Source organism: Acomys russatus, chromosome 1 (assembly GCF_903995435.1).
Source record: "Acomys russatus chromosome 1, mAcoRus1.1, whole genome shotgun sequence".
Taxonomy (NCBI): Eukaryota; Metazoa; Chordata; class Mammalia; order Rodentia; family Muridae; genus Acomys; species Acomys russatus.
The window spans coordinates 25940415-25968277 of NC_067137.1; the positions used below are offsets into that span (position 1 = coordinate 25940415).

General features: G+C 41.3%; 1 protein-coding gene across 3 annotated transcripts; it reads right to left on the reverse strand.

Annotated features, from left to right (window-relative positions):
* On the reverse strand, positions 1-27827 carry Fam228b (family with sequence similarity 228 member B). 3 transcript variants are annotated; one of them, XM_051143153.1, is made up of 8 exons: positions 27096-27334; positions 23991-24059; positions 22979-23170; positions 16479-16559; positions 10869-10956; positions 10626-10782; positions 7727-7789; positions 1-450 (listed from the first exon to the last, which is right to left on the reverse strand). In XM_051143153.1, the coding sequence occupies exons 1-8, from the start codon at positions 27192-27194 to the stop codon at positions 354-356; spliced, it is 846 nt and encodes a 281-aa protein (XP_050999110.1). In that variant the 5' UTR covers positions 27195-27334; the 3' UTR covers positions 1-353. The 3 variants fall into 3 exon arrangements, with proteins under 3 accessions (XP_050999110.1, XP_050999103.1, XP_050999118.1); XM_051143146.1 differs by lacking the exon at positions 7727-7789 and adding an exon at positions 7832-7939 and having other exon boundaries at positions 10-450; XM_051143161.1 differs by lacking the exons at positions 1-450; positions 7727-7789 and adding an exon at positions 27665-27827 and having other exon boundaries at positions 10622-10782; positions 27096-27229.
* Between the last annotated feature and the right edge of the window lie 36 nt (positions 27828-27863).

Below are 27863 nucleotides of genomic sequence, written 5' to 3' on the forward strand. Positions count from 1 at the left end.
GATTCTAAGAGACTGGATAACTGTACCAATGAAATACTGCAGATAATGAATATGGAATGAAGCAGTACAATTGATTTCTTTAATTTTCAGGATGTTTTTTGTTTGTTTTGTTGTTGTTGCTTTGTTTTTGGTTTTTCGAGACAAGGTTTCTCTGTGTAGCCTTGGCTTCCTGGAATCTTTGTAGACCAGGCTGGGCTCAAGCTCACAGTGGTCCACCTGCCTCTGCCTCCCGAGTGCTGGGATTAAAGGCAGTATTGTCATTTCTTAATCATCACAGACACTGAACTCAAATTTAAATGAAGTTTATTGCAGATAAGAACAGAATGACTGTTGAGTGTCTTCCTTGGTCCCTCTCAGGAGGATTCCTGGCAGCAGGTAACTTCGCCTAAAGCAGCCTTTTTTGGTGGACACTTGCACAGATCAAGAATCAGGGTATGTGGTTGTTGTAACCTTTCGAAAGTGACAAAAGAAAAGAGTTCAGTGTGCCATAGGGATAAAGGGCTTACAGGGCCAGAAAGACTGACTTCTAAGGAAGTCAATCCTCTGAAGCCACTCTGGCCACAGCTGACTCCTCTCACAGAAGCCAGCCCTCTGCCCTTCTTGACACTCATTCTCAGTTTATCTCATGACTTCAAACATCAGGATATTAGGATGGCTCAAATATGCTGTTCAACCTAGCATCTCCTCTGACCTCCAGGCTAATCCATCAGCCGACTTCACTGCTTCCTGGGAGGCTAAAAGCTAAATCCTGCTGAATGGAGCTGGTTACTACTACAATGCACTTGACTTTAGTCTTGGTATTTTTAGGGACTAAATGTCATGTTCTACATGTGTGAAAGTGAGTCTTACAGGATTTACAAAAAGATCAAGAACGTGTGTGTGTGTGTGTGTGTGTGTGTGTGTGTGAGAGAGAGAGAGAGAGAGAGAGAGAGAGAGAGAGAGAGAGAGAGAGAGAGAGAGTGCTCCAGAGACAGAAGCAGTAAGAGTTCTGTGAATCTGAGGCCAACCTGGTCAGTAGAGCAAGTCCCAGGCTAGGAAGAGAACCACAATAAGATCCTGTCTCAAAAACCAACCAAGCAAACAGAGGTCCTCAGTTCAATTCCCATCAACCACATGGTACCTCACTCACAGGCATCTGTAATGTGATCTGATCTGATACCCCTTTCTGTCTTGCAGGTGTATGAGTAAGCAGAGCAATATATACATAATAATAAATAAAATTTTTTAAACCAGTAAGAGGTTTAATGAAAGAAAAGGATTTTTTTCTTCGAAAAGTGTTGGTGTTTCCTGGGTCCCTTTCTTCAACCACCAATACAGAGAAGTGAAAGGAGTAGTTCCAAACTCCCTCTCCCAAGCTTCAGATAGCTTAACAGGACCCCTCCCATGTACAGAGACCCCAAGTGAAGACTGCTGAGCTAGGAATGTAGCTTATATAGGTGCACAAAGCCCTGAGTCTGATCCCCACCACTGCATAAACTTTTCACATGGAAAACACTCAGGAAGTGGGTACAAAAGTATCAGAAATTCAAGTTCCTCCTTGGCTAGATAGTGAGTTTGATACTAGCCAAAGTTACATGAGACCTTTGCCTGTCTCAAAAAAAAAAAAAAAACAACACACACTCACACTCAAACACACACACACCCTCACACACATACACTCGCCTCTACCTATGGCAACATACCAGATGATTAGAAATGAATCCAAGTTACATTCTTGGAGAAGCCTAGTCTCCAGATGAAAGCAATGGGAGTTCCAGCAGAGGTGTGGGGCCAGAGACAATATTAAGAAATTAGCTGGAAGGAAGTCATGGTGAGTGAGATCTCCCAGCTCTAAGAATCTTCTCTTAGTGCCGATGAGGGAAAAAGAGCCGCTTTCAGCATGTGCCAAGCCTGGCTAAGAAGCTTCCTGCCCACTACACAGCTGTCCTTCCTCCTACGAAGACTCTAAAAGGGTGAAGCATCAGTGTTCAGACACTGAGATAAAAGATGAATGAGGAAAGAGAGGACATCACCTCCTCCTCCTTTGTGATGCCAGTAACTGCAGCATGCCGGCAACCTGACTTGTCGATCGTTACGTCGCCTGGGCACAGTGACATCTGAAGCGGGACCCTTTGCCAGCAGAAGCACTTAGCATTTGAGGACACTGAGGCTGGGAAAATGGCCTTTAACAGAGCATGCGTGCTGCTCACTTGTTCATTGGTTTCTTTTTTGAGATGTAGGAGACTGAACTTTGCACATGCCTGCTAAGTACTTTAAACTTGACTACATCCCTAGCCCCAAAGCATGCTTAAATGAACAGCTAGAGAAAAAGTAAACTGCTTAATAATCATACTTTATTAATGTATATTGTAATGGTAAAAGATATCTTTAATTTAGCTCCAGAAAGCATTATCTTTATTTTTGCACTTCTTCCTCCAGCTCACCCTGAGTTCCCCTCAAACTTCTCTAGTCGTGAGTAGGACCATAATCTATCCAGGTCACTCATTTGTTGTATCCAACACTAAGACCCTTTGTCAGCGTGCTCACTCCTCAGGGCCCCATGACCACACGGCCATTCTAGGCCTCAGAGGTCATTATGCTCCTGACCCAGTGCCCTGGCCTGCCAGCTAGATTCCTGGCTTCTGTTCTGGCTTGTGTATAATTGGCTAGAAAGCAGCTATATTCTTCATTTTATAGTGTTATTTTATCAGGTGCAGTGGTGCACATCTGTAATCCTAGCATTTGGAAGGTGGAGGCAGAAAGATGAAGAATCCCTTGGCTATATAAGAGGTTCAAGGCCCGCCTAGGCTTCATGAAGCCATGATACCTTGTCTCTAAGAAATTAGACAACAATCAATTTAAAGGGGGGGAGTGCAAAATAAAAACTATCCCCAAAAATTATTTAGATGTTTCACTACTCCAAGCTTTTGGCTGGCTTCTATATGAGTGGTCATCTGCCTCCTCTCCTGTTTCCTCTTGTCAACCTCAGTCCACCTCAATCTGCTCTCTGAGCCAGTCTCTCTTCCTGGATACTCTTCCCCTAAAACTCTTCACAGCCCACCCTCAGTTTCTAAGGCCAGTGTCACCTACAAAGTCACCTCTTCCAAGAAGCCTTTCCTGATTTCTGCATTTGAAATAGTGTCCTTGTCCACACCCTTCCTTGCTGCCTATCTTCTTCTTCATTAACTTGCCTGTTAGACATTTATTCTGATTGCTTTCTATCTTTACCAGCAAAATGTAAGCTCCACAGGAGCAGAGGTTTACCTGTTTTGTTCACTACTATGGCTTCAGGCCTTTAACAGACTGCCTGAATCAGAAGAGGTATTTGTGAAAATGTAGAAGAACAAAACAACCATCTGGGGAAATGCTAAAGGCAGGAAAAGAAGGTAAAACACAGTGCTGACAGCTTTAATACGTTTTCTTGAGTGGATTAAAAAATATCCTTTAGCGGCCAAGCCACTCCTAAGAGACTGTCCCCATGGGACACAGCAATGAGAGGGGAAACTGACGTGTAAACATCCCCTCTATTCCTAAATGTGTGGGACTGGGTGTGGGACTAGGCCTAGGTGTCAAATGACTACCTCAATACCACAGATACTGAGGGATGAGAAGTCTCTATAAACACTGTATCTCTAGACACTTGACATTTGGGGGCTATTACTTTCCTTCTTACAGCTTCCTACTTTTAGTATTGTTCCTTTTGGAAACTAATTCTTGATTGAACTAAAAGAAACCATTCTGGAGGCCGAGTTAACTACAGCTAATGGGAGAACAAGGGTAGAAGTGGTATAAAGATCAGGAGCCAATCAAGACCCCCAGCACTGGGCATGTCCACTATGGCACCACCAAGCTGGAAGGACACTCTCTCCATTGCCTCTGACTAAGAACGTCCGTCTCAGTTTCTTCGACTCTTATCACCCACTGGAGGGTGCTCCATTGCCGCCTCCCTTCTAAAGGGACTGCCATATCAGAAGCTTAGCCTTGGCTGTCGCAAATGCGGCCCCATGTATAACAAACAGGACTGACTCTGCAGCTCTCACCGAATTCTGGCCCCCATCCCCTTCTGCCTCCTGGCACAGGTTTATGGAAGAATGGGGCCTTTCAGAGTCGATCCCTTTGGGACTTGGGTTCTTTCCCTCCTGGGGACACAGAGCTTCATTGTCCAGAGAGGAGAGCCCTTTGTTTCTGTAGGGAAGGACCAGGAGAAATCCTTTAAATATTTAATTCAGTAAAGAACATAACATAATATTTTTATTTAAAAATAAAAGTTTACTCCCTAACCTCTCCTTTTTTTATATGTTATAATGTTTTTATTATTTTATTTTGAAGTCATAGGGAGCAGATCCAGAACTCAGGGCCTCATACATGTGAGGCAGCTGTTCTTCCACTGAGCTAGCTCCTGAGTTTTGAACCCAGAACCCAGAGAGGCCTCGTGCGTGTAAAGCAAGCACCCTACTAACTCTGCTAACATTAGCCTCAGTTGCCTTCTCTCTCTTGGATCATTTAAGGCAGTCTCAGGGGTTTTTGCAATGAGTTTTGCATAAACTTAGACATAGAAGGTATATTCAAAGAAAGTCTGCAGTGTTCCTTGCCTTCTGTGTGTCTCATTTCTGGAAAATTCTAGCCCTCACTTGGCTCCCACAGACTCTGCCCATCCTCTCCATGGGAGTACAGAAGGTCTCTTCCTCAAATGCTCTCTGTTACCTGGAAGCCCTGCTCTGGCCTTTGTCCTGGCCCCCTGGCCAGAGTTTGATAGGAGAAAGGACTTTTGTGCTGTATTTATGGGCTGCCGAGCTGTAGGGGGTGGCGGTGGCCTGAGCTGCTCCCTGGAACCTGTCAAAAGAGGGTGCCTTGAAGACCAACACCCTCTTTGTTAGCTTAGCATACATGGAGCCTGCAGACCCCTCCCCATGTGTGCTGGCCCCTTCTTGTGCTGGGTGGTGATTGCTGGACAGCCTCCTGCCTTCCCTGGATGCAGGGATGCTATCTTTCATGGCTTGTCTGTCGTCTGTAGATCCCTTCCATCTTCTGCATCCCCTCCCATGCAGCAGCCACTCAGAACCTGCCTTCCCTGTGTTCCACTTTGACCAACCTTTCATGAGTTTTCCCTATGCCCAGGCTTCTAGCTGGGAAAAGCCACTGGAAAGCGAAGGACAGAGTCAGGCCCTCACAACTACAGCAAATCGAACATCCTGTTTCCTCACCTGGCCTCATGGACAGGTTCGCATTCAAAGCACTATAAACAACAAAAAGCTATAAACAAAATTACCTTTGGGCCATGTATGTGTACGGCATATGCAGAAACACGAGTGGATTTTGTGTTAGATATAAGGTCACATCTGCGCTATGTATGTAAGTATCGGTAGTTCGAGATCTCAACCCGCCCTGATCTAGGCTTGTTTGATCTGGGATGCACATCCTGCAGTGGACTGAGCCAGGTTGAGTATCTGGCATCCAGTCCAGGTCCCATCCAGGCCACATCTGTTAGGAATGTGGACAAGCTCACTGCCCTGAGGCCTTGTCCATGGGCCAACAACACTACTGGGAGAGCTCTGTGGGCTAGTATTAGAAACAAGGGAAAGGGGACTGTTTCTTACACTGGCCCATCTTTCTCTGCTCGGTAAAAGGCTTGGATACTTTGTTCTTTCATATCTGTGCTTAAAACAATTCTCTCTTGAGGTGTACCTCCTACCTTCTCCCTCTAGGTTGTTGGGTGATTCGTTTCTAAAGGTGGGGGGGGGGGGGTTTGGGAGGTGGTGGTTCCAGGTTGGTCATATGTGTATGACCATGGGGAGGTGGCCATGGAAACCCAAGTTGTCATAATATCATGTTGTTTTTGTACCTGAAATAAAGCATATTTTGCACTTGTAAATGAAAAAAAAAAAATAAAAGTTTATGAAGTATGTATGAATTCACATTTTATGAAAAAAAACTTTATAAAATCACATTGCTCTAGCCTTATCTGAAACCTCTGTGCTATGTAATCAAACAGCTGGGTGATGGCCCTTTGTCCTGAACGACCCCTCAGAGTTGTGCATTTGCTGTCCCTGGGAAGGTCTAATTGACCTAAAACAAGCCTGATGTAGTGAAATTGGTTCTACAAATCCTGGTCATAGGGACTCTGCCTTGCAGCAAGCTGCCATTAAGCTGCTCCTCATGCTGGACAGCAGCTAAACAAGCCATCCTCCCATGTCTGCACAGTGTCTGCCAAGACCACAGAGGCCCTAATAAGATCAAGGATGGAGCATGCATTAATGCATCTTTCCCAGAATCTGTTTCCTGTGTCTCATACTGGCCAAGCCTGTTGTTGTCTATGCTGCTTTAACACTAGGTTGCACTCTAAGCCCTGGGTTACATGAATTCTGCTTAATATTTAAAGTTACACACAGAGCACAGTCTAGTGAAGGGACTTAGTGACTGGGAGGAGAGAGGGCAGAATGGAGCTGTCCATACTTACTGCTCCATAAGCAACCTCTAATAAATTCATTTTACTCATTAAGATGAACTGGAATAAGTCGTTTTGAAGGTTGTTGACACCAGCCCAGTTTGTGAGCAGATATTAATTTTATATCCACCCGCCCCCCAAAACTATACAATACCTCCTTCTCCACACCTGTTGCCGTCATTGGTTACTTCTCTCACTCATAGAAGCTAGTCTTATTCTAGGAGCAGGGGTGGCAGACTTAAGCCTCTAGTCTAAAACAGAAGTTCCCAAGTACTGAAAAAAAACAATATACTTAATCTGGGTCATACTCTGAGAGGTTTATGAAAACAAATCTCTCTTTTTTTCCATTGATAGAAATTACAATTAAGATGTTGATTACTGGGTCACCAAGATAGCTCAGTAGGTAAGAACACTTGAGTTTGATCCATGGGATATACATGGTGGAAAAAGAAAGCTAACTTAGACAGTTGTCCTTTGACCTCTACCTGAGTGCTGTGGAAAACATTCACATGCTCGCTCTACCCTCCCTCCCTCTCTTTCTTCCTCTCTCTTTCTTCATCTCCCTCCCTCCTTCTTGATCTCCCTCCCTCCCTCTATCTCTCTTTCCCTCCCTCCTTCATTCTCTCTCTCTCTCTCTCTCTCTCTCTCTCTCTCTCTCTCTCTCTCTCACACACACACACACACACACACACACACACACACACACACACACTCAGTAGAACTTCTAGGTTACATAGTAACTTAGTGTTTATAATTTTGGAAAACTGACAGGCTGTTTCCCAAAGTTTTTGCACTATTTTACAGTCTTTCTAGCAATGATGAGGGATCACATTATTTATAATCAGATTATAAGAAGAAGTTACCTTTCTCTACAATTATGTAGAGAAATCTCTACCCCAAAGATTTGTACACAAGATCTGCTATGTATGTAGCTCAGGCTGTGGCCCAGATCTTCCTGTCTCAGCCTTCCAAGTACTGGAAGTACAGATGTATATTAGCACATCCAGTTCTTTTGTGTGTATGACGTCTCCCATTTTGAACTCAATATATAGTTAACTGGTTTTCCATGTTGCATGCACCGTCCAATTAACTGCTTCTTTGCTGTACCTTTTCACCCTTGGTACAGTGTTTTTGGTAGATAGTAGTGTCTACCTACCAAAACTAGTCTCAGACTAAAATGCTCATAACTTTAGTACAAGTGATCAACAATTTCTCCCAGGTTCATTTTTGAACTTTCTGCTTCCGTGCTATTTATCCCTTTAAACCATTAAAAAAAAAAAAAAAAAGAAAAAGTTACCTTACCCTGAATGGTGGTGAGGCCTTGGCACTAACTCAAGCAATCTGAAAGGATGGTAGGGGAAGCATCTTAAATGAAAGAGGAGCAAATTTACCAATTAACAGGCTTACTTGCAACTGATTGTCTTTTCTTCCTCCTGGCATACCACAATATTAGGCACCTTTTTCAATGGGTTCAAATCAAAAGTACTAGCATTAAAATTCATCTTCACTTTGAACCTTTAACAAGAAAACATGTGTCAGGATATTGCAAAACAACGCTCACTTGCATTTAAGCATTAATTATTGTTAGAAACTGACTGCCATAAATATGGTCCAAAATACCATTACTTGACACTGCTGTGCCTGGTCAATGATACCAGTTGTTTAAGAGTTTTGAAACCATGATGGAGACTGATGTGCTGTCCTCTGAGAGCCAAGATTAGGTAGGCACAGTTGAAATCCTCCCTCTATCCACCACGAGTTTATATTCTAATATGAAAAGAAGTCTTAAAGCCAGGTGTGGTAGAGCAGGCCTATGTTCCCAACCCTTTGTAGGCAGAGGCAGGAGGACTGCCACAAGTATGGCAGCCACAGGTGGTAAAAACATATGATAATACTTCTTAGAACACTGAGCTGGAAGCCTGCTTCAGTATCAGAGAGCTTGCCCAACAAGCATGAGGCTCTGGATTCAGTATTCATGTTCCAACTTTGAATTTTCTCTTTCTTTCTGGCCCTTCTAGCTATGAAGCTGAATAAGTCTTTTCTTTTATCACATCAATCTTTTTATATTTTATCCTTCCACCATCATCCTGAGGCCCTCACACAACATTTATACTTGAAAACAAACAAAAACAAAAACAAAACAAAATCCCAGGACTGGAGAAATGGCTAAACTGCTAAATCTGCTTTTCCAGAGGACTCGAGTTTGGTCCTAGCAAGCTCTCTGACAGCTCACAGTCAGCACCAGGAAGCCCACATTCTCCTCTGTACTCTGCAATAACCTACACTCATGTTCACACACCCACACGCAGTCTCGCACAGGTCACATACAGTAAAATAAAAACATCTTTCTGAAAAAACTCTTCAGAGGTCGGGAGAGATGGAATCAGCCATAAAGAACACTGCCTGCTCTCCCAAAGGACCCAGGTTCAATTCATAGCATCCACATGGGCAGCTTACAACTACCTGAAACTTCAGGCTTAGGGGATCTGACTGTTTCTTCTGGCTTCTGTGAGCTACACACACATGGTATACTTTCATACAGGTACACATAAATAAAATAAATGTTTTTTTAAGGTCTGTAGAGTCTAAAGGCAACAACTATAATAACACCCAAAGTCAACTTCTGACTAACAAACAAAACCTCCTAATATTACTGTGGCAGAAGAGGCATGTCGGTTTCTACAGAAAGCTACTCAATCTTTACTATTTTTCCATTTGAAGTATCTGATATTTAATTTAAAAATCTAATGTGTGTGGTGCATGCCTTTAAACCCAGCACTTAGAAGCAGAGGCAGGAAGATCTCTAGAAGAGAGTTTGAGGCCAATCTGATGGATATGGGGAATTCCAGGCCAGTACAAGGCATAGTAGAAACCTGTCTCAAAAAACAAAACCAGGCCAGGCATGGTGGCACACGCCTTTAATACCAGCACTGAGGAGGCAGAGGCAGGCAGATCTCTGTGAGTTCAAGGACAGCCTGGCCTACAAAGAGAGTTCCAGGACAGCCAAGACTACACAGAGAAACACTGTCTTGAAAAACCAAAAACAAACAAACAAAACAAAATACTGGGCTGGAGGATGGTTCAGCAGTTAAGAACAGTGGCTGTACTTCAAGAGCACCTAGGTTCAATGCTTAGCATCTACATGGTAGCTCACATTTAACTCCAGTCTCAGGATATTCAATACCCTCTTCTGACCTCTGCAGGCACCAGGCACACACATGATATATAAACATACATACAGGCAAAACATCCATACACAAAAAACAAATCTTTTAAAATTATAAAATAAGGCATGCAAAAAATAGGTAAAAAGTAAAATGCCTAGCAAAGATATAAAGCAACCAGCAGAAACAGACTGAATCAAATTCAAAAATAATCCTAATATTGGATCAATCAGATTAGATTTTTTTTTTTTTTTTTTTTGGTTTTTCGAGACAGGGTTTCTCTGTGTAGCCTTGGCTGTCTTGGACTCACTTTTATACCAGGCTGGCCTCAAACTCACTGAGATCCGCCTGCCTCTGCCGTCCAAGTGCTGGGATTAAAGGCATGCGCCACCACCACCCGGCCAGATTAGAAATTCAAAGTACATATGATTAGTGTGGCTTCTGGAAAAAATCTGGTTGAAAAAGTGGACATTGTATGCCAAAAGATGAAGAATTTCAGAAAAGGTGAAAACTGAAAAATCAGTTTTGTGACATTACAGATGGTGTGTTTGACGAGTTAATCAGTGGACAGCACACAAGAAGACACAGTGAACTTGCCAACAGCTCAGTAGAAATCATCTAACCAAAACGTGAAAAGAGAAAGTCAACCGATATCAAAGACTGGCAGATCTGTGACACTATCCAGGGTCACACAGATATTGGATCTTGGAAATTAAAAGCAGACAGAATGGTATATAAGAAATGTCTGAAGTGATGATGGTCTAGATTTTCTCCTAATTTAGTGAACTATGTATAATGACGAAGATGAAAATGTCAGATGACTCTAAAGAAAAAATAAAACAAGCTTAGATATCTCATAGTCTTCCTGATGAAAACCAAAATTGGAGAATCTTGACAGTACCCAAGAAAAACACTGCATACAGAGGAACAATCACAGTAGACTTCACCTTAAAAATCATCACTGAAGTATATCACTGCCTCAAGAAAGGATTTTCCAAGCCTCAGAAGAGCACATCTTATTTTACATCAGTCATTACCTGCTCCTTTTACAAAATTCACTTTCTATATATTTCATGGGCACTTTAAGCCAATCGTTTGGAGTCATCTGTTGCCGTGAAGTAGAAATACTCGGGAATCTGGAGTGCAGCTGGGCCTTCTCGAGCTCTTTAAATTCTTTCATTGTGTACATTTTGCCTGAAAGAAAACAGTAACCTCAGTCGGCATGCTTAACTGCAACTGCCATTGTGTGCAGGCCAGGAAACCATGTAAGAATTAAGTACCAGTCTCACACTGAAGAAGAGTTCTTTTTTCATTATCCTTATCATATTGTGCTTTTTTCAAAGGGTCACGAAATGGTGGCATGATAACCTACAAAAGAAGAATTTTTTGAGGACTGGGCTATAGGTCTGAGTATTAACATTTAGTCTATCCTAAGCACCCATGTGTGTTCCTGTGCCAGAAGAGTTAAGAATACAGGGCCTATAAACTATATGTATTTATTAACACATGACAAAGAGACGGGGGTACTCTGACACTTCTCTTATGAGGTCGTATAGCCAAAGAGGAAAGGTTAGCTCTGTGGGGTGGGGATCATACATGTGCTCATGTTGATGTGGGTGTATGCATGTAGATGTGTAGATGCAGATGAAGATGCATATGTGTGTATGGGTCTGTGGAGTGCGGAGGTTGATGTCAGCTGCCTTCCTTTACCATTCTCTGCCATATTTTTTGTCACACGGCCTCTCACTGACCCTGAAGATCACTGTTTTGACTAGACTGGCTGGCGACTGAGTTCCAGGATCCATCTGTCTCTGTTTCACCAGCACTGGGCTTACAGATTTAAGCTGTGATGTCTGTCTTTCACAGGGTGTTAGGGACCCACACTTAGGTTGTGCTTGTGCAAGTATGCACTTTACCAACTAAACTATCTACCCAGCCCAAGGCAAGGTATGCTCTTATTTCAAAGTTTGGGTTTAGTCTTCAAAAACTCTCCTGTCACATCATATAGCCATAAATTTAAAATTTCACTTTCCTTTAATAAATGGAAATAGAAAGATAGATCGATAGATAGATAGATATCTATGTTCATCTTGATCCTAACACCCACAATCAGCAACACAATAATTATATAAAACTTCATATGATATTCAAGATGCAGATTATCTGTAAAGCATTAAAGAACTAAATGCCTTTTGCTGGCCAATGTTACTAAAATAAAAATTCAACACAAAACAACAGCATTCAGACTGTTATACCAGTGATCTAGCCTGCTCCTGTGTCTTTCCAGTCATGATTAGACTTGTTTTCTTGAGTGACTATAACACAGAACATGACTATTGAGACTTAACAGTAAGTAGACTGTCCTCTGTAGTTTCGCTTTTACACAAGTTACAGAGTGTTACTTACAGGATGAGAAAACATTAATTTGCTGTGAAGAGACAAAAACAGTGCTATCATCTTCATTATTTGTATGTGACTTTTTGACAAATGAAAACATAAACTTTTAAATTCTAAAGAGTTATAACAATCTAACGTTTAATCAACAACATTTTCCTATGTCTACTAAAGTTTTACATTTTGGGATATATAATAAAGACTAAGGTTTTTTGGTTTTGTTTTTATTTGTTTGTTATTATTGTTGTTGTTGTTGTTGGAGACAGGGTTTCTCTGTGTAACAAGCACTCGCTGTCCTGGACTTGCTTTGTAGACTAGGCTGGCCTTGAACTCACAGAGATCCACCGGCTTCTGCCTCCCGAGTGCTGGGATTAGAGGCGAACACCACCACACCTGGCTGGAAGAAAGGGTTTTAATACCCTTTTCAGATCACTGTGGGTATTCTCTTTTAAAAACTGTGTCTGTGTTATGTGAGTACTGGTACATATATGGAGGTCAGAGGTCAGCTTTCAGGGACAGTTATCTTCCATTATGGGTTACAGAGACGGAAGTCAGGTTGTGAGGCTTGTGTGGCAAACAATTTTATTTGCAGATCCACTTCACTGGGCCTACTGTGAATGTTTTTGACACTTTACTCAAAGTTAACAAATGATCTTTTTTGCATATTTTTATTTTTATTTTATGTATATAGGTGTTCTGCCTGCATGTATGTGTGTGCCTGGTACCCACAAAGGTCAAAAGAGGGCATCAGATCCCCTGGAACTGGAGTTATAGACAATTGTAAACTGCCAGGTGTGTGCTGGGAATCAAACCCAGGTCCTCTGCAAGAGCACTTGCAACCAATGCTCCTAACCACTGAGCCCTCTCTCCATCCCCAAGTTTCATCAATATTAGTCATGATATGGAATATAAAGCCATATTAGAAAACATTTATGATGATCTTTTCCTGTGTATGACTCTAACGCAGAATGCATTGGTTATTTGGGGAATATTCTGGGTCACATAAGGTCTTCTGAGAGCTTACACATCTCATTATCTAATGTCAAGGCTGGAATTCACTAGTAGCATTGCCTGTCTGGCCACTCAGTCTGAGCAGTCAGGCACTAATCACGTCAAAAGTAAAATGTTTGCTTGAAAGTTACATCTTGTCACTAGCAGTGAACACTGCCATCACCACTCCAGTCGTTTTCCAAAATGTCTGCCAACCAACCAAAATTTAATAACCATGGTTTGTAAGCAATTCTTCCAGGTAAAATGGTGTCTCATGAAAAAGGAGAAAGCTGGCCTATTTTGCTTTGTTCTCGATTCAGGAATACTTCACTCCACACACAGAAGTGCTCTTCTGTTCACTTTCATTTGTCAAATAGTAAAATGGTTTGGTATACTAAAGGAACATGAATGGATACAAATTTTCTAATATTTATTTTTCTTTATGTATACGTGTGTCTGTGTACATATGTCATGCATGTGAAGACTTGGAGGCTAGAAGAAAGCACTGGATCCCCTGGAATTCCAGCTGTAAGCCGCCTGGTGTGGGAATCAAACTTGGGTCCTCTGAAAGTGCAGCAAGCGCTCAAACACTCAGGCATCCCATTAGGCCCATGGTGTTATTGTTGTGGATTTGTTTTGTTTCAGTTTTTTGGGATGTGTCCCACGGTGGTCTTGAACTTAAAACCCTCCTGCCTCAGCTTTCTGACTGCTGGGATTGCAGGAGTGTGCCTATATGCCCATCTCTAAGTTGAACACCTCTTGAGTAGAGCTGTACGTATTAGATACACAGAAAGGCTGCACAATGATTTGAAAAAAAGGAATCAATCCTCTGCATTCCTAAAACTCAGAGAATAAGAACAAGCCTTTCATACAGCAGCAACTCAAGGGCAAGGTCTTGAAGGAGATATCATGGGTATAAAGAGCACAGAGTGGGCCATCAGAAGCCCAGTCTCAGGGCGTTCCCCCAGCTTCCCCACGTGAGGCCTTGGTAGAGCCTGAGCAGGGGCCTGGGCTTGAGGCGTGGAGGAGCAATGCTAAGGCTACACCACAGCCAGCACTTGAGCCACAGCATCATGGGCCACAGGACGACTGCTGCGACCCTGAGTCTGTCCCACAGCATCATGGGCCACAGGACGACTGCTGCGACCCTGAGTCTGTCCCACAGCATCATGGGCCACAGGACGACTGCTGCGACCCTGAGTCTGTCCCACAGCATCATGGCCACAGGACGACTGCTGCGACCTGAGTCTGTCCCACAGCATCATGGGCCACAGACGACTGCTGCGACCCTGAATCTATCCCACAGCATCATGGGCCACAGGACGACTGCTGCGACCCTGAATCTATCCCACAGCATCATGGGCCACAGGACGACTGCTGCGACCCTGAATCTGTCCCACAGCATCATGGGCCACAGGACGACTGCTGCGACCCTGAGTCTGTCCCACAGCATCATGGGCCACAGGACGACTGCTGCGACCCTGAGTCTGTCCCACAGCATCATGGGCCACAGGACGACTGCTGCGACCCTGAATCTGTCCCACAGCATCATGGGCCACAGGACGACTGCTGCGACCCTGAGTCTGTCCCACACTATCATGGGCCACAGGACGACTGCTGCGACCCTGAATCTGTCCCACACTATCATGGGCCACAGGACGACTGCTGCGACCCTGAGTCTGTCCCACACTATCATGGGCCACAGGACGACTGCTGCGACCCTGAATCTGTCCCACAGCATCATGGGCCACAGGACGACTGCTGCGACCCTGAATCTGTCCCAGCTACGTGTTAGAAGGCTGCAGGGATTCTGCTCAGAATCTACTATAAAATACAGGTCAAAGACCTATATTTATATTGGTTTTCTATATATTAGATTGGATTAGTATATTGTATTAGGTTATATACTTATTTGGGTACATAGAGACTCACATTAGTTTTAATAAGATGCCTCTCAAAATGATAAAATTCCTTGATGGCATGAAAAAAACAGCATATTTGTAATGGTGGGAATTGGACATAGGGCCTTATACATGCTGAGCAAGTGCTCTAACACTGAACTACAAGCCCATCCCTTTTTATTTGTTTATATATTTTTAAAATTGCATATGGGTGTGTGTATAGACGCACATACATGCATGTAGAAGCCAGAGAGCAGCCTTGGGTATTACTCCTCAGGAGCCATCCACCTTGCTTTCTGATACCAGGTTTCATAGGGACCTGAGCCTCATTGGTTAAGCTTGACTAGCTGCCCAGTGAACCCCAAGATCTCTCTGTCTCAGCCTATGAGAGTGCACATCATCATGCTCAGCTTTTTATATGAATGCTAGAAACTGAACTTAGGGCCTAGAGGGAGGGAGAGAGGGAGGAATAAGGAGATACAAGTGAGGGGGTAACAATTTAGAGGTAATCTGAATAAATTAATTTTTAAAAAGAACTTAGGGCCTAATGTTTGAGCAGCAAACATTTTAGAGTCATCCTAGTCCTTTATTATTTGATGGTGTCTCTAAGTTGCCCAGGCAAGGGTTTAACTTGTGGATCCTCCTAGCCAGCCAGCAGACCTAGAATTACAGGCAAACACATCACATCCATATAAAAACTTTACTAATAAACTAGTTACTTGAATGTAATCATAAATTTTCTTTCAGACAGTACTGGATATGATATTTCGGACAGAGGCAGATGCATCTCTGTGAATCCAAGATCAGCCTGGTCTACATAGCGAGCTTCAGGACAGCCAGCCAGGACTATACAGTGAGAGCCTGTATCAAAAAAAGGGGAGTAGGGTGGGGCATTGTCTTAGCAGCAGTTAAGACTCATATCGTCCTTCCAGAAGTCCAGAGTTCAGATTCCAGAACTCAAGTTAAGCAGCTTATAACAGCCTGAAATTCCAGCTTCAAATGATCCAACACCTTCTTCTGGCTTCTGTGGGCACTCAAATGCATATGTCCCCAGCACAGAACATGCACACACACACACACACATAAAAACTTTAAAAGATTAAAATGTATTATGCAAATGAATGAATTAATAAAATTTTTAAAATTTATTATGTAATATGGTGACTATAGTTAATATTTATGTTTTGTATTTTTTAAGAGTGAGTTTTAAGTGTTCTTTTTAAAAGCTGGTAAGTGGAGCCAGAAAGACGCTCAGGAATAATGATGCTTAGCCTGATGCCCTAATTTCATCCCCAGAGTCCACGGTAGAGGGGAGAATCCACTCCCAAAGTTGTCTTCTTAATTCCACATACACCATGGCATATGCATGAATACACATAAATAACAATAATAATAGTAATAATAATAATAATAATACAAATTTCATGTTTTCTGGAGATTAACTTATCTTTGGCCTTTGGGTTTTTTATTCCATTCTAAAATACAAAGATAGGAAACCATTCTAACAATTAAACTTTAATGAATCACTATAGAGCAAGCAATGTATATGTTAAGGCTGCTCATAACAACCAGACATATACCATCACAATTAAAAAACCTACCTACCTTCAGAAAATTGGGGTCCTCTTTGTTCATATAAAAAGGATCATATTCTTTTGGATCATAATGCTCTATAAATGTATTTCCCTATTAAAAGAGAAATAAAACCACATGTAAGAAAGAGGTACACAATTGATTTTGAAGACATCAGAACTCAAAAGATAAACAGTTTGTGCCTCGTGCCCCTCAGTTATAAGGGACCCACACAGCTTCCGTCTTCTGCTTCAAAACAGCATCAGTGCATCAATGCCATCCCTTCATAGAGAAGATGGCTTAGTGGCAGGGCAATATGGCACCAAGAGAGCCCAGATATCCTATTATATCAAGCTCCAGATAATCTAACACAGCCAACACACAAGAAGATGACCTTAAATCCAGCCTCATAAAGATGATAGAGGGTCCTAAAGAGAAAATAAATAAATCACCTAAAGAAATACAGGAAAATACAGTTGAACAAGTGAAGGAAATTAATAAAACCTTTTGAGACCTGAAAATGGAAATAGAAGCAATAAAGAAAACACAAACTGAAGGAATCCCGGAGATGGAAAACTTAGAGAAGAGAACAGGAACTACAAACACAAGCATCACCAACAGAATATAAGAGATGGAAGAGAGAATCTCAGGCATAGAAGAAATGATTAAAGAAATCAATACATTGGTCAAAAAAAACACTAAATCTAAAAAGCTCCTGACACAAAACATCCAAGAAATCTGGGATACTATGGAAAAAAAAAAAACTTAGGCACACACCTTTAATCCCAGCACTTGGGAGGCAGAGGCAGGTGGATCACTGTGAGTTTGAGGCCAGCCTGGTCTACAAAGCAAGTCCAGGACAGCCAAGGCTACACAGAGAAACCTTGTCTCGAAAAACTAAAAAAAACAAAAAACACCTAACCTAAGAATAATAGGAATAGGCTGGGCGGGGTGGCACCTTTAACCCCAGAACTCAGGAAACAGAGGCAGGTGGATCACTGTGAGTTTGAGGCCAGCCTGGTCTACAAAGCAAGTCCAGGACAGACAAGGCTAACACAGAGAGACTCTGTCTCAAAAAACCAAAATAATAATAATAATAATAATAATAATAATAATAATAATAATAATAATAATAATAATAATAATAATACAAGACTCTCGGCTCTAAAGCCCAGAAAGTGTTTTCATACAAATAATAGAAGAAAACGTCCCCAATCTAAAGAAAGTGGTGCTTATAAACATCCAAGAAGCTTAAGAATGCCAAATAGATTGGACCAGAAAAGAAAATCCTCCCACCACATAATAACCAAAAAAACTACATGTACAAAACACAGAAAGAAGCAAGCCAGGTAAGTTATAAAGGCAGACCTATCAGAATTATTCCTGGCATCTCAACAGAGACTCTCAAATCCAGAAGGGTCTGGGTAGAGGTCCTGCAAACTCTAAGAGACCACAGATGCCAACGGAGACTACTTTACCTAGGAAAACTTTCAATTACCATAGATAAAAACACAAAATTAAAGCCAGTGGTGGCACATGCTGTTAATCCCAGCACTTGGGAGGCAGAGGCAGGTAGATCGCTGTGAGTTTGAGGCCAGCCTGGTCTACAAAGTGAGTCCAGGACAGCCAAGGCTACACAGAGAAACCTGTCTTGAAAAAAAACAAAAAACAAACAAACAAAAAAAACCCCACAAAATTAAATATAAACAATATCTATTCACAAATCCAGACTATAGAAAACATTAGAAGGAAAACGCCAACCCAAGGAGATTAAACTACACCCAAGAAAACATTGGAAATAATTCCACACCAGAAAAAAAAAAAGAAGAAGCATACACACATATACTCTACCAACACCAACATAAAAATAACAGGAATAAGTATTGGTCATTAATATCTCATCATCAATGGGCTCAATTCCCACCAATAAAAAGGCACAGGCTAACAGAGTGGATACAAAAACAGGATCCATCATTCTGCTATATACATAAACACACCTCAGCAACAAGGATAGTCATTTCCTCAGGGTAAAGTACTGGAAAAAGGCTTTCCAAGCAAATGGACCCAAGAAGAGTGATAGAGTAGCTATTCTAATATCAACTAAAATTAATAAAAAGAGACGGGGAAGGACACTTCATATTCATCAAAGGAAAAACACACCAAGATGATATCTCATTTCTGAACATCTAGGCCCCAAATGCAAGGATACCCACATCCATAAAAGAAACTTAAGCTTAAGCTTAAATCACACATCAAATCCCACACATTAATAGTGAGAGACTTCAACATCTCTCTCTCAACAATGGACAGGTTATCTAGACAGAAACTAAACAAAGAAATAATGAAACCAACTGACATTATGAATCAAATGAACCTAATAGATATCTATAGAACATTCTATTCAAACACAAAATATACCTTTTTCTCAGCACCTCACAGTACTGTCTCCAAAATTGACCATATAGTTGGTCACAAAGCAAGTCTCAACAGATACAAAAAAACTGAAATACCTCCTTGTATCTTTGGGTTTTTTTGTTTTTGTTTTTTAAAATAATTTTTATTTATTTATTTTTATGTACATTTGACATTTGGTATACATGAATATCTGTGTGAGGGGGCCGGATCCACTGAAACTTGAGTTACAGACAGTTGTGAGCTGCCATGTGGGTGCTGGGAATTGAACCTGGGTCCTCTAGAAGAGCAGCCAGTACTCTTAACCACTAAGCCATCTCTCCTGCCCCAGTTTTTGTTTTTTTGAGAAAGGGTTTCTCTGAGAGGCATTGTTGGCCTGGACTCATTCTGTAAACCAGGCTGGCCTTGAACTCACAGAGGCCTACCTCTGCCTCCCAAGTGCTGGGATTACAGGCATGTGCTACCATGCCCAGCTAACTCCTTATATCTTATCAGACCACCATGGATTAAGTCTGGACTTCAACAACAATAGAAAGCCTACAAACTCTTGCAAATTGAACAACTCTCTACTCAATGACCACTGGGTCAGGAAAGAAAGAAAGAAAGAAAGAAAGAAAAGAAAGAAAGAAAGAAAGAAAGAAAGAAAGAAAGAAAGAAAAAGACTTTCTAGAATTCAATGAAAATGAAGACACAACATACCCAAACTCACAGTATACAATGAAAGCAGTGATAAGAGGAAAGTTCAAAACACTAAGTGCCTTCATAAAGAAATTGGAGAGATCACATACTAGCAACTTAAAAGCACACCTGAAAGCTCTAGAACAAAAATAAGGAAACACAAATCAAGAGAAATAGATGGCAGGAAATAAACTCAGGGCTGAAATCAGTAACTTAGAAACAAAGAGAACAATACAAAGAATCAATAAAACCAAGACCTAGGACCTGGTTCTTTGAGAAAATCAACTAGATAGGCAAACCCTTAGCCAAACTATCTAAAAGACAGAGAGAAAATATGCAAATTAACAAAATCAGAAATGAGCCGGGCGTAGTAGCACTCAGGAGGCAGAGGCAGGTGGATCAATGTGAGTTCAAGGCTAGCTGGTCTACAAAGCAAGTTCAGGACAGCCAAGGCTACACAGAGAAATCCTGTCTCAAAACAAAAACAAAAACAAAAACAAAAAACAACCAACTAAACAAACAATCAAAATCAGAAATGAAAAGGAAGACATAACAGCAGACACCGAGGAAATCCAAAGAATCAATAGGTCTTACTTCAAAAACCTGTACTCCATGAACTTGGATAATCTAAATGAAATGGATGATTTTCTTGATAGATACCACTTACTAAAGATAAATCAAGATCAGGTAAACAATTTAAATAGGCTTATAACCTCTATGGAAATAGAAGCAGTCATTAAAAATCTTCCCCTCCCCAAAAAAAGCCCAGGGCCAGATGGTTTTAGTGTAGAATTCCATCAGATTTTCAAAGAAGAGCTAATACCAATAGTCCACAAACTAGAAACAGAAGGAACATTGCCAAATTCATTCTATGAGGTCACAGTCACCCTGATACCTAAACCACACAAAGACTGAACAAAGAAAGATAATTTCAGAACAATTTCCCTTATGAACATAGATGCAAAAATACTAAATAAAATACTAGCAAACCAAATCCAAGAACATGTCAAATACATCATCGACCATGATCAAGTAAGCTTCATCCCAGGAATGCAAGGATGGTTCAAAATATGAAAATCCATCAATGTAATCTACCATATAAACAAACTGAAGGTAAAAAAGCACATGATCATCTCACTAGATGCCAGACCTATTACACAGAGAAACCCTGTCTGAAAAAAAGGACAAAGAAAAAAAGATAGAAGAAATTAACTTTAAAAAATCAGTTGCCCTCCTTTATACAAGCGATAAATGGGCTGAGAAAGAAATTAAGAAGAAACACCTTTTACAATAGCCATAAACAATATAAAATATCTTTTGTAAAACTAACCCAGCAAGTGAAAGACCTGTATGACAAGAACTTCAAATTTTTGAAGAAGATATCAGAAGATTAAAGATGTCCCATGTTCGTGGATCAGTAGAATTAACATAGTAAAAATAGCCATCTTACCAAAAGCAATGTACAGGTTCAATGCAATTCTCATCAAAATTCCAACACAATTCTTCACAGACCTTGAAAGAGCAATTCTCAACTTCATATGGAAAAATTAAAAACCCAGGATAGCTTTTTTTAAAAAATCCTATACAATAAAAGAACTTCTGGAGATATAACTATCCCTGATTTCAAGCTGTACTACAGAGCAATAGTAATTAAAAGAAAAAACAAAGACGCACAGTATTTGCATAAAAATAGACTTGTTCATCAATGGAATTGAATCAAATATCTAGAAATAAACCCATATCCTACAGACACTTGATTTTTGACAAAGAAGCCAAAACTGTACAATGGAAAAAAGGAACCATCTTCAACAAAGGTTTAGACAAATGGTCTAACTGGATGTCTTCATATAGAAGAATGGAAATTGATACACCTGCATAAAATTCCAAGTAGATCAAAGACCTCAACATAAAACTGGAGGCACTACATCTAATAAATGGGAAAGTGGGGAATAGCCTTGAACCCATTGCTAAAGGAGACCACTTCCTGAACAGAACACCAAGAGCTCAGGCACTAAGATCAACAGCTAATAAATGGAACCTTATGAAACCAAAAATCTTCTGCAAGGCAAAGAACACTGTCAATAGAACAAAATGGCAGCATACAGACTGGGAAAAGATATTTACCAACCCTACATATAACATAGGGATAATATCCAAAATATATAAAGAACTCAGGAAATTAAACAAACCAACCACCCAGTTTAAAAATGAGGTACAGAGCTAAGCAAAGAATTCTCAACAGAGGAATATCAAATGGCCAAGAAGCACTTAAAGAAATGTTCAATGTCCTTAGTCATCAGAGAAATGCAAATCAAAATGACTCTGAGATTCCATCTTACACCTGTCAGAATGGCTAAGATCAAAACTTAAGTGACAGCACATGCTGGCGAGGAAGTGGAGCAAGGAGAATACACCTCCATTGCTGGTGGAAGCAAAAACTTGTACAACTGCTTTGGAAATCAATCTTGCCATTTCTCAGAAAGTTGGGAATAAACTGGTCATGGTAGCTCATGCCTGTACTCCCAGCACTCAAGGAGATAGAGGCAGATGGATCTCTGTGAGTTCGAGGCCAGCCTGGTCTACAAAGTAAGTCCAGGGCATCCAAGGATACACAAAGAAACCCTGTCTTGAAAAACAAGTAGGAGGGGTTGGGGGAAGAGGAGGAGGAAGAGGAAGGAGAGGAAGAAGACAACAGATGACAACCTACAGAGTAAACTAACCTGGGCCCATTGGGGCTCACAGAGACTGAACATCAACCAAAGAACATGCATGGCTGCACATAGGCCCCCGACATATATGTAGCAGATATGTAGCTTGGTCATCATGTGGGTCCCCTAACAATTGGAATAAGGGCTGTCTCTGACTCTGTTGCCTGCCTTTGGATCCATTTCCCCCAGATGGCCTCAGTGGAAGAGGATGCCCTTAGTCCTGCAGCAACTCAATGTGCCAGGGTGGGTTGGTACCCATGGGGGACTCTCCTTCTCAAAGAAGGGGAGAGGTAGGAAGAAGGAGGTGGGAGAGTAGGTTTGGGAAGAGAGGAGGGAGAGGTCTGCTGTAAATTGATTAAATAAATTAATGGGGAAAAAAGATGGTTCAGTGGGTGACCCTTTACCACCAAACTGACGACCTCAGTTCAATCTCCATAACTAACACAGTAGAAAGAGAACTCTGATTTCCCTGAGAGCTCATGAGCACAGACACACACAGACACAGACACACACACGGGGGGGGGGGGGGAGGCAGGAGAGGAGAGGGAGGGGGGGAAGGAGAGAGAGAGAGAGAGAAATGCAATTTCATTTTTAAAAGAATATATTATCTAAATCAGAGTATAGCTTGAATATAAATAGAAGAGAGCTAGAGGCAGAATGGATGACTAAACAGGAAGGGAACAAAGATAACCTTGATTTTTAAACCACTGTAAAAAGCATAAAATGATCTATTACCTTCTTGTTTACATGTTTCAAATAATTGTCTAATTCTTGTTGTCTCCTCTTTTTAATCTTCTTATGTGAACGAGCTTTCTCTATAATTTTCTTCTGGAGAGGATCTGACACACGGTCAACCCACTTTTTATACAACATCTCTTTCCTTCTTGTGTTTAAGAAGTCATGATGGTGTAAATACTTATCTAGTTCCTAGTGGCAGAAAGATAAATACAGCACCTTGAAACTTTTATTTCCTAAAATCTTGTAAGATTCAAATGTTATAGGTCTAAGTCATTCCTAAGAATAACTCATTCATTCATTCATTCATTCATTCATTCATCCATCTATCAGTCAGTCCTTTAATTGGCTTCCACCATTTGGCACACATGGCCAAAACCAAGAAAAAGTGGAGGCAACTTGTCTACCCCTCCTGATAATCAAATATATGGGGCCAGTGAGATGACTCAGCAGGCAAAGACACTTGTCACTCAAGCCTGGAACCTGAGTGTGATCCCCAGAACCCCTATAAAGGTGAAGAAGAGAACAAATTCCACCAAGTTGTCCTTTGACTTCTACATGTGTGCTGTGGCATGTGTGTCTACACACACATCATACACATACAATAATGAGAAATAACATTTTTATTTAAACAAATTAAATATATCACACAGGGGAAGGAGAATCAATATAGCAATATAGTATATACTGTAAGTGAAATCACAATAGAAAATTAGTGTGTGTGGGGGGGTGTGTGTGATGTGCACATATGTGTGTGTGCAGGTGTACCTGCCTGTGCAGTGTTGAGGGGAGTCCTCCAAAGTGCAGGAGACAGGTACTTACTCATTCAAACACCCTTTGAGATGTCTTCCACTTAATCCCAATTGCTAATGAGTGTTTTAATTCTATTTTCTATATTATTTAAAACTTTGAGTTTTACTCAAATTTGTTGAGTAAATACTACATTGAAAATGAAAAAATTAAGATGTATTTTGTAACCTTCTAAGGTAAGCAGGTAAGATGCATTTCTTACCTTCATTATATAATTTTCTCTATATAATATTGACTGAACAGCTGCATCCGTATCTTCTTTCGCTAAAGCCTAAAAGAAAAGAATTAGTCCAAACCTCAAATCTTGAAAATTAATTACCCTTGTCTGTGCTTATTATATTTTTATGTGACAGGCATATCCCTGAAGCGTTCTCTGTAAATCAATTTTGCACTTTTTCAAAGGCTATTTTGATCTTTCTGTTACACCTCATTCCAGGATAAGAAATAATTCATCTCACAGATATTTCCAGTCCCAGGACAGGCAAATGACTTTCCCAGAGTCATGTCACAGCACCATCTTCTCCCATACCTGATGTTTTTACCTTTCTGGGCTAAGACAGAGACGCACAGGCCTCTGTTTGAGGCATTTTAAACACAGAAGACAGATTTACCTCGCTGTACGTCTAGCATAATGACGATGACAACTCAACACCACTTAGACAAAGCTGTCCCTAGAAAAAGCCACCAACACAAAACAGCACAAGGTCTAAGAAAGGGGTGCATCCCATTTCTTGATGTCCCCTTCTTTCTGTCTTATAATAAATTTACCTGCTAATTTATATTTGAAATTGCCCCCTTTTATTTTCTTCTTTTTGGTTTTTCGAGACAGGGTTTCTCTGTGTAGCCTTGGATGTCCTGGACTCACTTTGTAAACTCACAGCAATCCACCTGCCTCTGCCTCCTGAGTGCTGGGATTAAAGGCATGTGCCACCATATCTGGCAAAATTGGTTTTTGTTTTTGTTTCGGTTTTTTGTTTTTTGAGACAGGGTTTCTCTGTGTAGCCTTGGCTGTCCTGGACTCACTTTGTAGACCAGGCTGGCCTGGAACTCACAGCAATACACCTGCCTCTGCCTCCTGAGTGCTGGGATTAAAAGCATGCACCACCACGCCCAGAGAAATTGCTTTAAAAAAAAAAAAAAAAACTGTCGGGCATGGTGGCGCACGCCTTTAATCCCAGCACTCGGGAGGCAGAGGCAAGAGGATCTCTGTGAGTTCGAGGCCAGCCTGGTCTACAAAGTGAGTCCAGGACAGCCAATGCTACACTGAGAAACCCTGTCTCGAAAAAAACAAAAAATAAAATAAAAAAACTAAACTAAACTAAAATGTAAAAGTTGTGGACAGAATGAATCATTGATTAACTTTTACCCACAAACATACAAATATACATAAAATGTAAAAGTATAATCAAACAGATGGCTGGATCTTTATAAACTTTAAGAATGGTGTATAGAAATACAAAGACATTTGTTCCTAAAGTCTTCCTATATTGTTTTCAGACAGAAGGTAAAAATAAATAAATAAAATCAGAAATAAAATAAGAAAAGAGGTAGCCCATGCTGGCCAGGACTCTATATATAGCCCAGCTGAACCTCAAACTAGGATCAATCCATTCCTTGTCTCAGTCTCCCCAATGCTGGGATTACAGCTCTGTGCCACAAACAGTCCATCTTATGTTCCTTTATCTAATTTTTCATGACAATTGCAAGCCACCATGTGGTTGCTGGGACTTGAACTCAGGACCTCTGGAAAAGCAAACAGTGCTCTTAACCTCTGAGCCATCTCTCCAGCCCCTAAATGGACACTTTAAAGTAGTGACTGTTATGGCTTATAAATTAAAATTAAAATCTCAATAATAATGAACTTAATTTTAGAAAGAATATTTAAACAAACTTCATCAAAGAAGATATATAAATAGCAAAACTTGAAAAAAAAGTAGCTAACAAATGAATGACTACTTAGATTAATAGTCTTTTAGCTATACAATAGAACTTAAGCCTATACCAAAAATTGGCTAGAGCATGAAAAAACTATTATACACTGTTAATGGGAATATAAAATCACAACTTTGGAAAACACTTTGGCAACTTCATAAAAAGTTAACTTAATTTACCATATGACCAGTTATTCCACAACTAAATGTTACTTGGGGAAAATAAAAACATGTCTATACAATGACATTAATTAGATGCTTAGAAGAGCTTTTAATAGCACCAAATTAAAAACAACCCAAATGAACCAGGAGGTGGTGGTGCACGCCTTTAATCCCAGCACTTGGGAGGAAGAGGCAGGCGGATTGATGTGATTTTGAGGCTAGCCTGGTCTACAAAATGAGTCCAGGACAGCCAAGGCTACACAGAGGGACCTTGTCTTGGAAAAACAAACAAACAAACAAACAAACAAACAACCCAAATGTCCATCAATGCAATGGACAAATTGGGATATGTCCATTGAACAGAATGATGGTTGCTTTAAAAGGGACTGGAATGTTGATACATACAACATGGATGAGCCAAGCATGGTGGCACACGCCTTTAATTCCAGCACTCAAGAGGCAGAGAGGCAGATGGCTATCTATAAGTTCAAGACTAGCCTGGTCTACAAAGTGAGTCCAGGACAGTCAGGGCTCTACACACAGAGATAGCCTGTCTCAAAAAGCAAAAATAAAGAAAGCAATATAGATGAACTGAAAAATAATTTTAAGTGAAAGAATCCAAGTGTGTTGGACTAATGCCTTTAATCTTAGCTTTCTGGAGGCAGAGGCAGCCTGATCTCTGAGTTCCTCACCAGCCTGGTCTACAAAGCAAGTTCCAGGGACAGCCAGGGCTACATAGATACACAGAGAAACTTTGTCTCTAAAAATAATACCATAATGACAGAGTAGTTCCAGGAAATGAGGGAAGTGAGGGGTACTACAAAAGGACAGGATGAGGAAACTGAGAATACTGGATATATGTGTTAGGTTGATGTGTAATATTGGTTTCAGGAGCATATACATGTCAAATTTTATTTATTATGCACTTCAAGCCTATGTATTTATTGCATACCAAATATACCTTAATAAGAAGTTGTTTAGAAAAAAATTACAGCATACTGACAGGTTTTTAACAGCTTTGTTAGTGGAAAGATTTATGACCAATGGCTTATGATTCTACTTTAAGCTCTTAAATTTAGAGCAAAGTAAGTAAATACAAAGTGAGCAGAGCAAATGAGATGGGATCTATCCAACAGAGTAAAATAGGGGCGGGGTGGGGGCAAAACTTTGTACAAGGCAGCCACGCAAGGCCCTCAAAAGCCATACAACTGTACCTCCATAAAAGAAAGCGACTGTGGTTCCAACCATTCTTTGGAGCTCTTCTGCTTGGGAGGCGTGCCAGTTACCAGACCATCTTGGCTCCCATTTTTCATTGTGGTCACCAAGTGTAACAGAGCCCCTAGAAAAGCTAAAATACCGTTTGTTTTGTAATCACAATTCACAACAATTTATCTCTTCCGTTTAATAATCAAACTCGGGACCTTGGGCACCCATGGAACAAGCCTGGGGAAAGCAGCCATCAGCGAGCGGTTCCGTTTCCAGTTGCTTTGAAGCAGGGCTCTCTTGGAACCCTCCCGGCTACAAGGCGCCACTCAAGCCATGTAGTCATCAGAATCTAGGAATCTAGTTCTCAGCAGTTTTCTCAGTTTGGCAAACCCTTAATGGAAGACTTGGGACGTTCACGCTACTGACAAATGAGCTCTTGGAGAAGGAAGGGCAGTCTGGACAAAAAATTCGGGCCTTCAGGCTCCGAGAGCCCCACATCCTCCCGAGGGCCTGCGTCCGTGGCGGGGATGGGGTGGCGTGGGGTGGGGGTGACATCTTCGGCACCGGGACCGCTCACCAGGGAATAGGGCCCGCGAGGCCCCGTCCCCGATCCGCGGGCCTCTGCCGCAGGCCGCGCGCGGCGAGCCCTGCCCCGCAGGCTTCCGCTGGCCCTTCAGCCCCCTCTGGCGGAGGGCAGGGTTTTCGGCTCTGCCGCACCACAGCGCGCCCGCGACCGTGACTTCAGAACGCGGCACGAACGTTCGGCACTCTGTCTC

Coding starts and splice junctions, on each gene's coding strand:
- Fam228b (XM_051143146.1), bottom strand. CDS start 27,194: ATGAAAAATGGGAGCCAAGATGGTCTGGTAACTGGCACGCCTCCCAAG. Junction 10,783..10,868: donor TCTTCTTCAGTGTGAGACTG/GTACTTAATTCT, acceptor GTTTTCTTTCAG/GCAAAATGTACACAATGAAA. Junction 451..7,831: donor GAAAAGACAATCAGTTGCAA/GTAAGCCTGTTA, acceptor CACTTTCGAAAG/GTTACAACAACCACATACCC.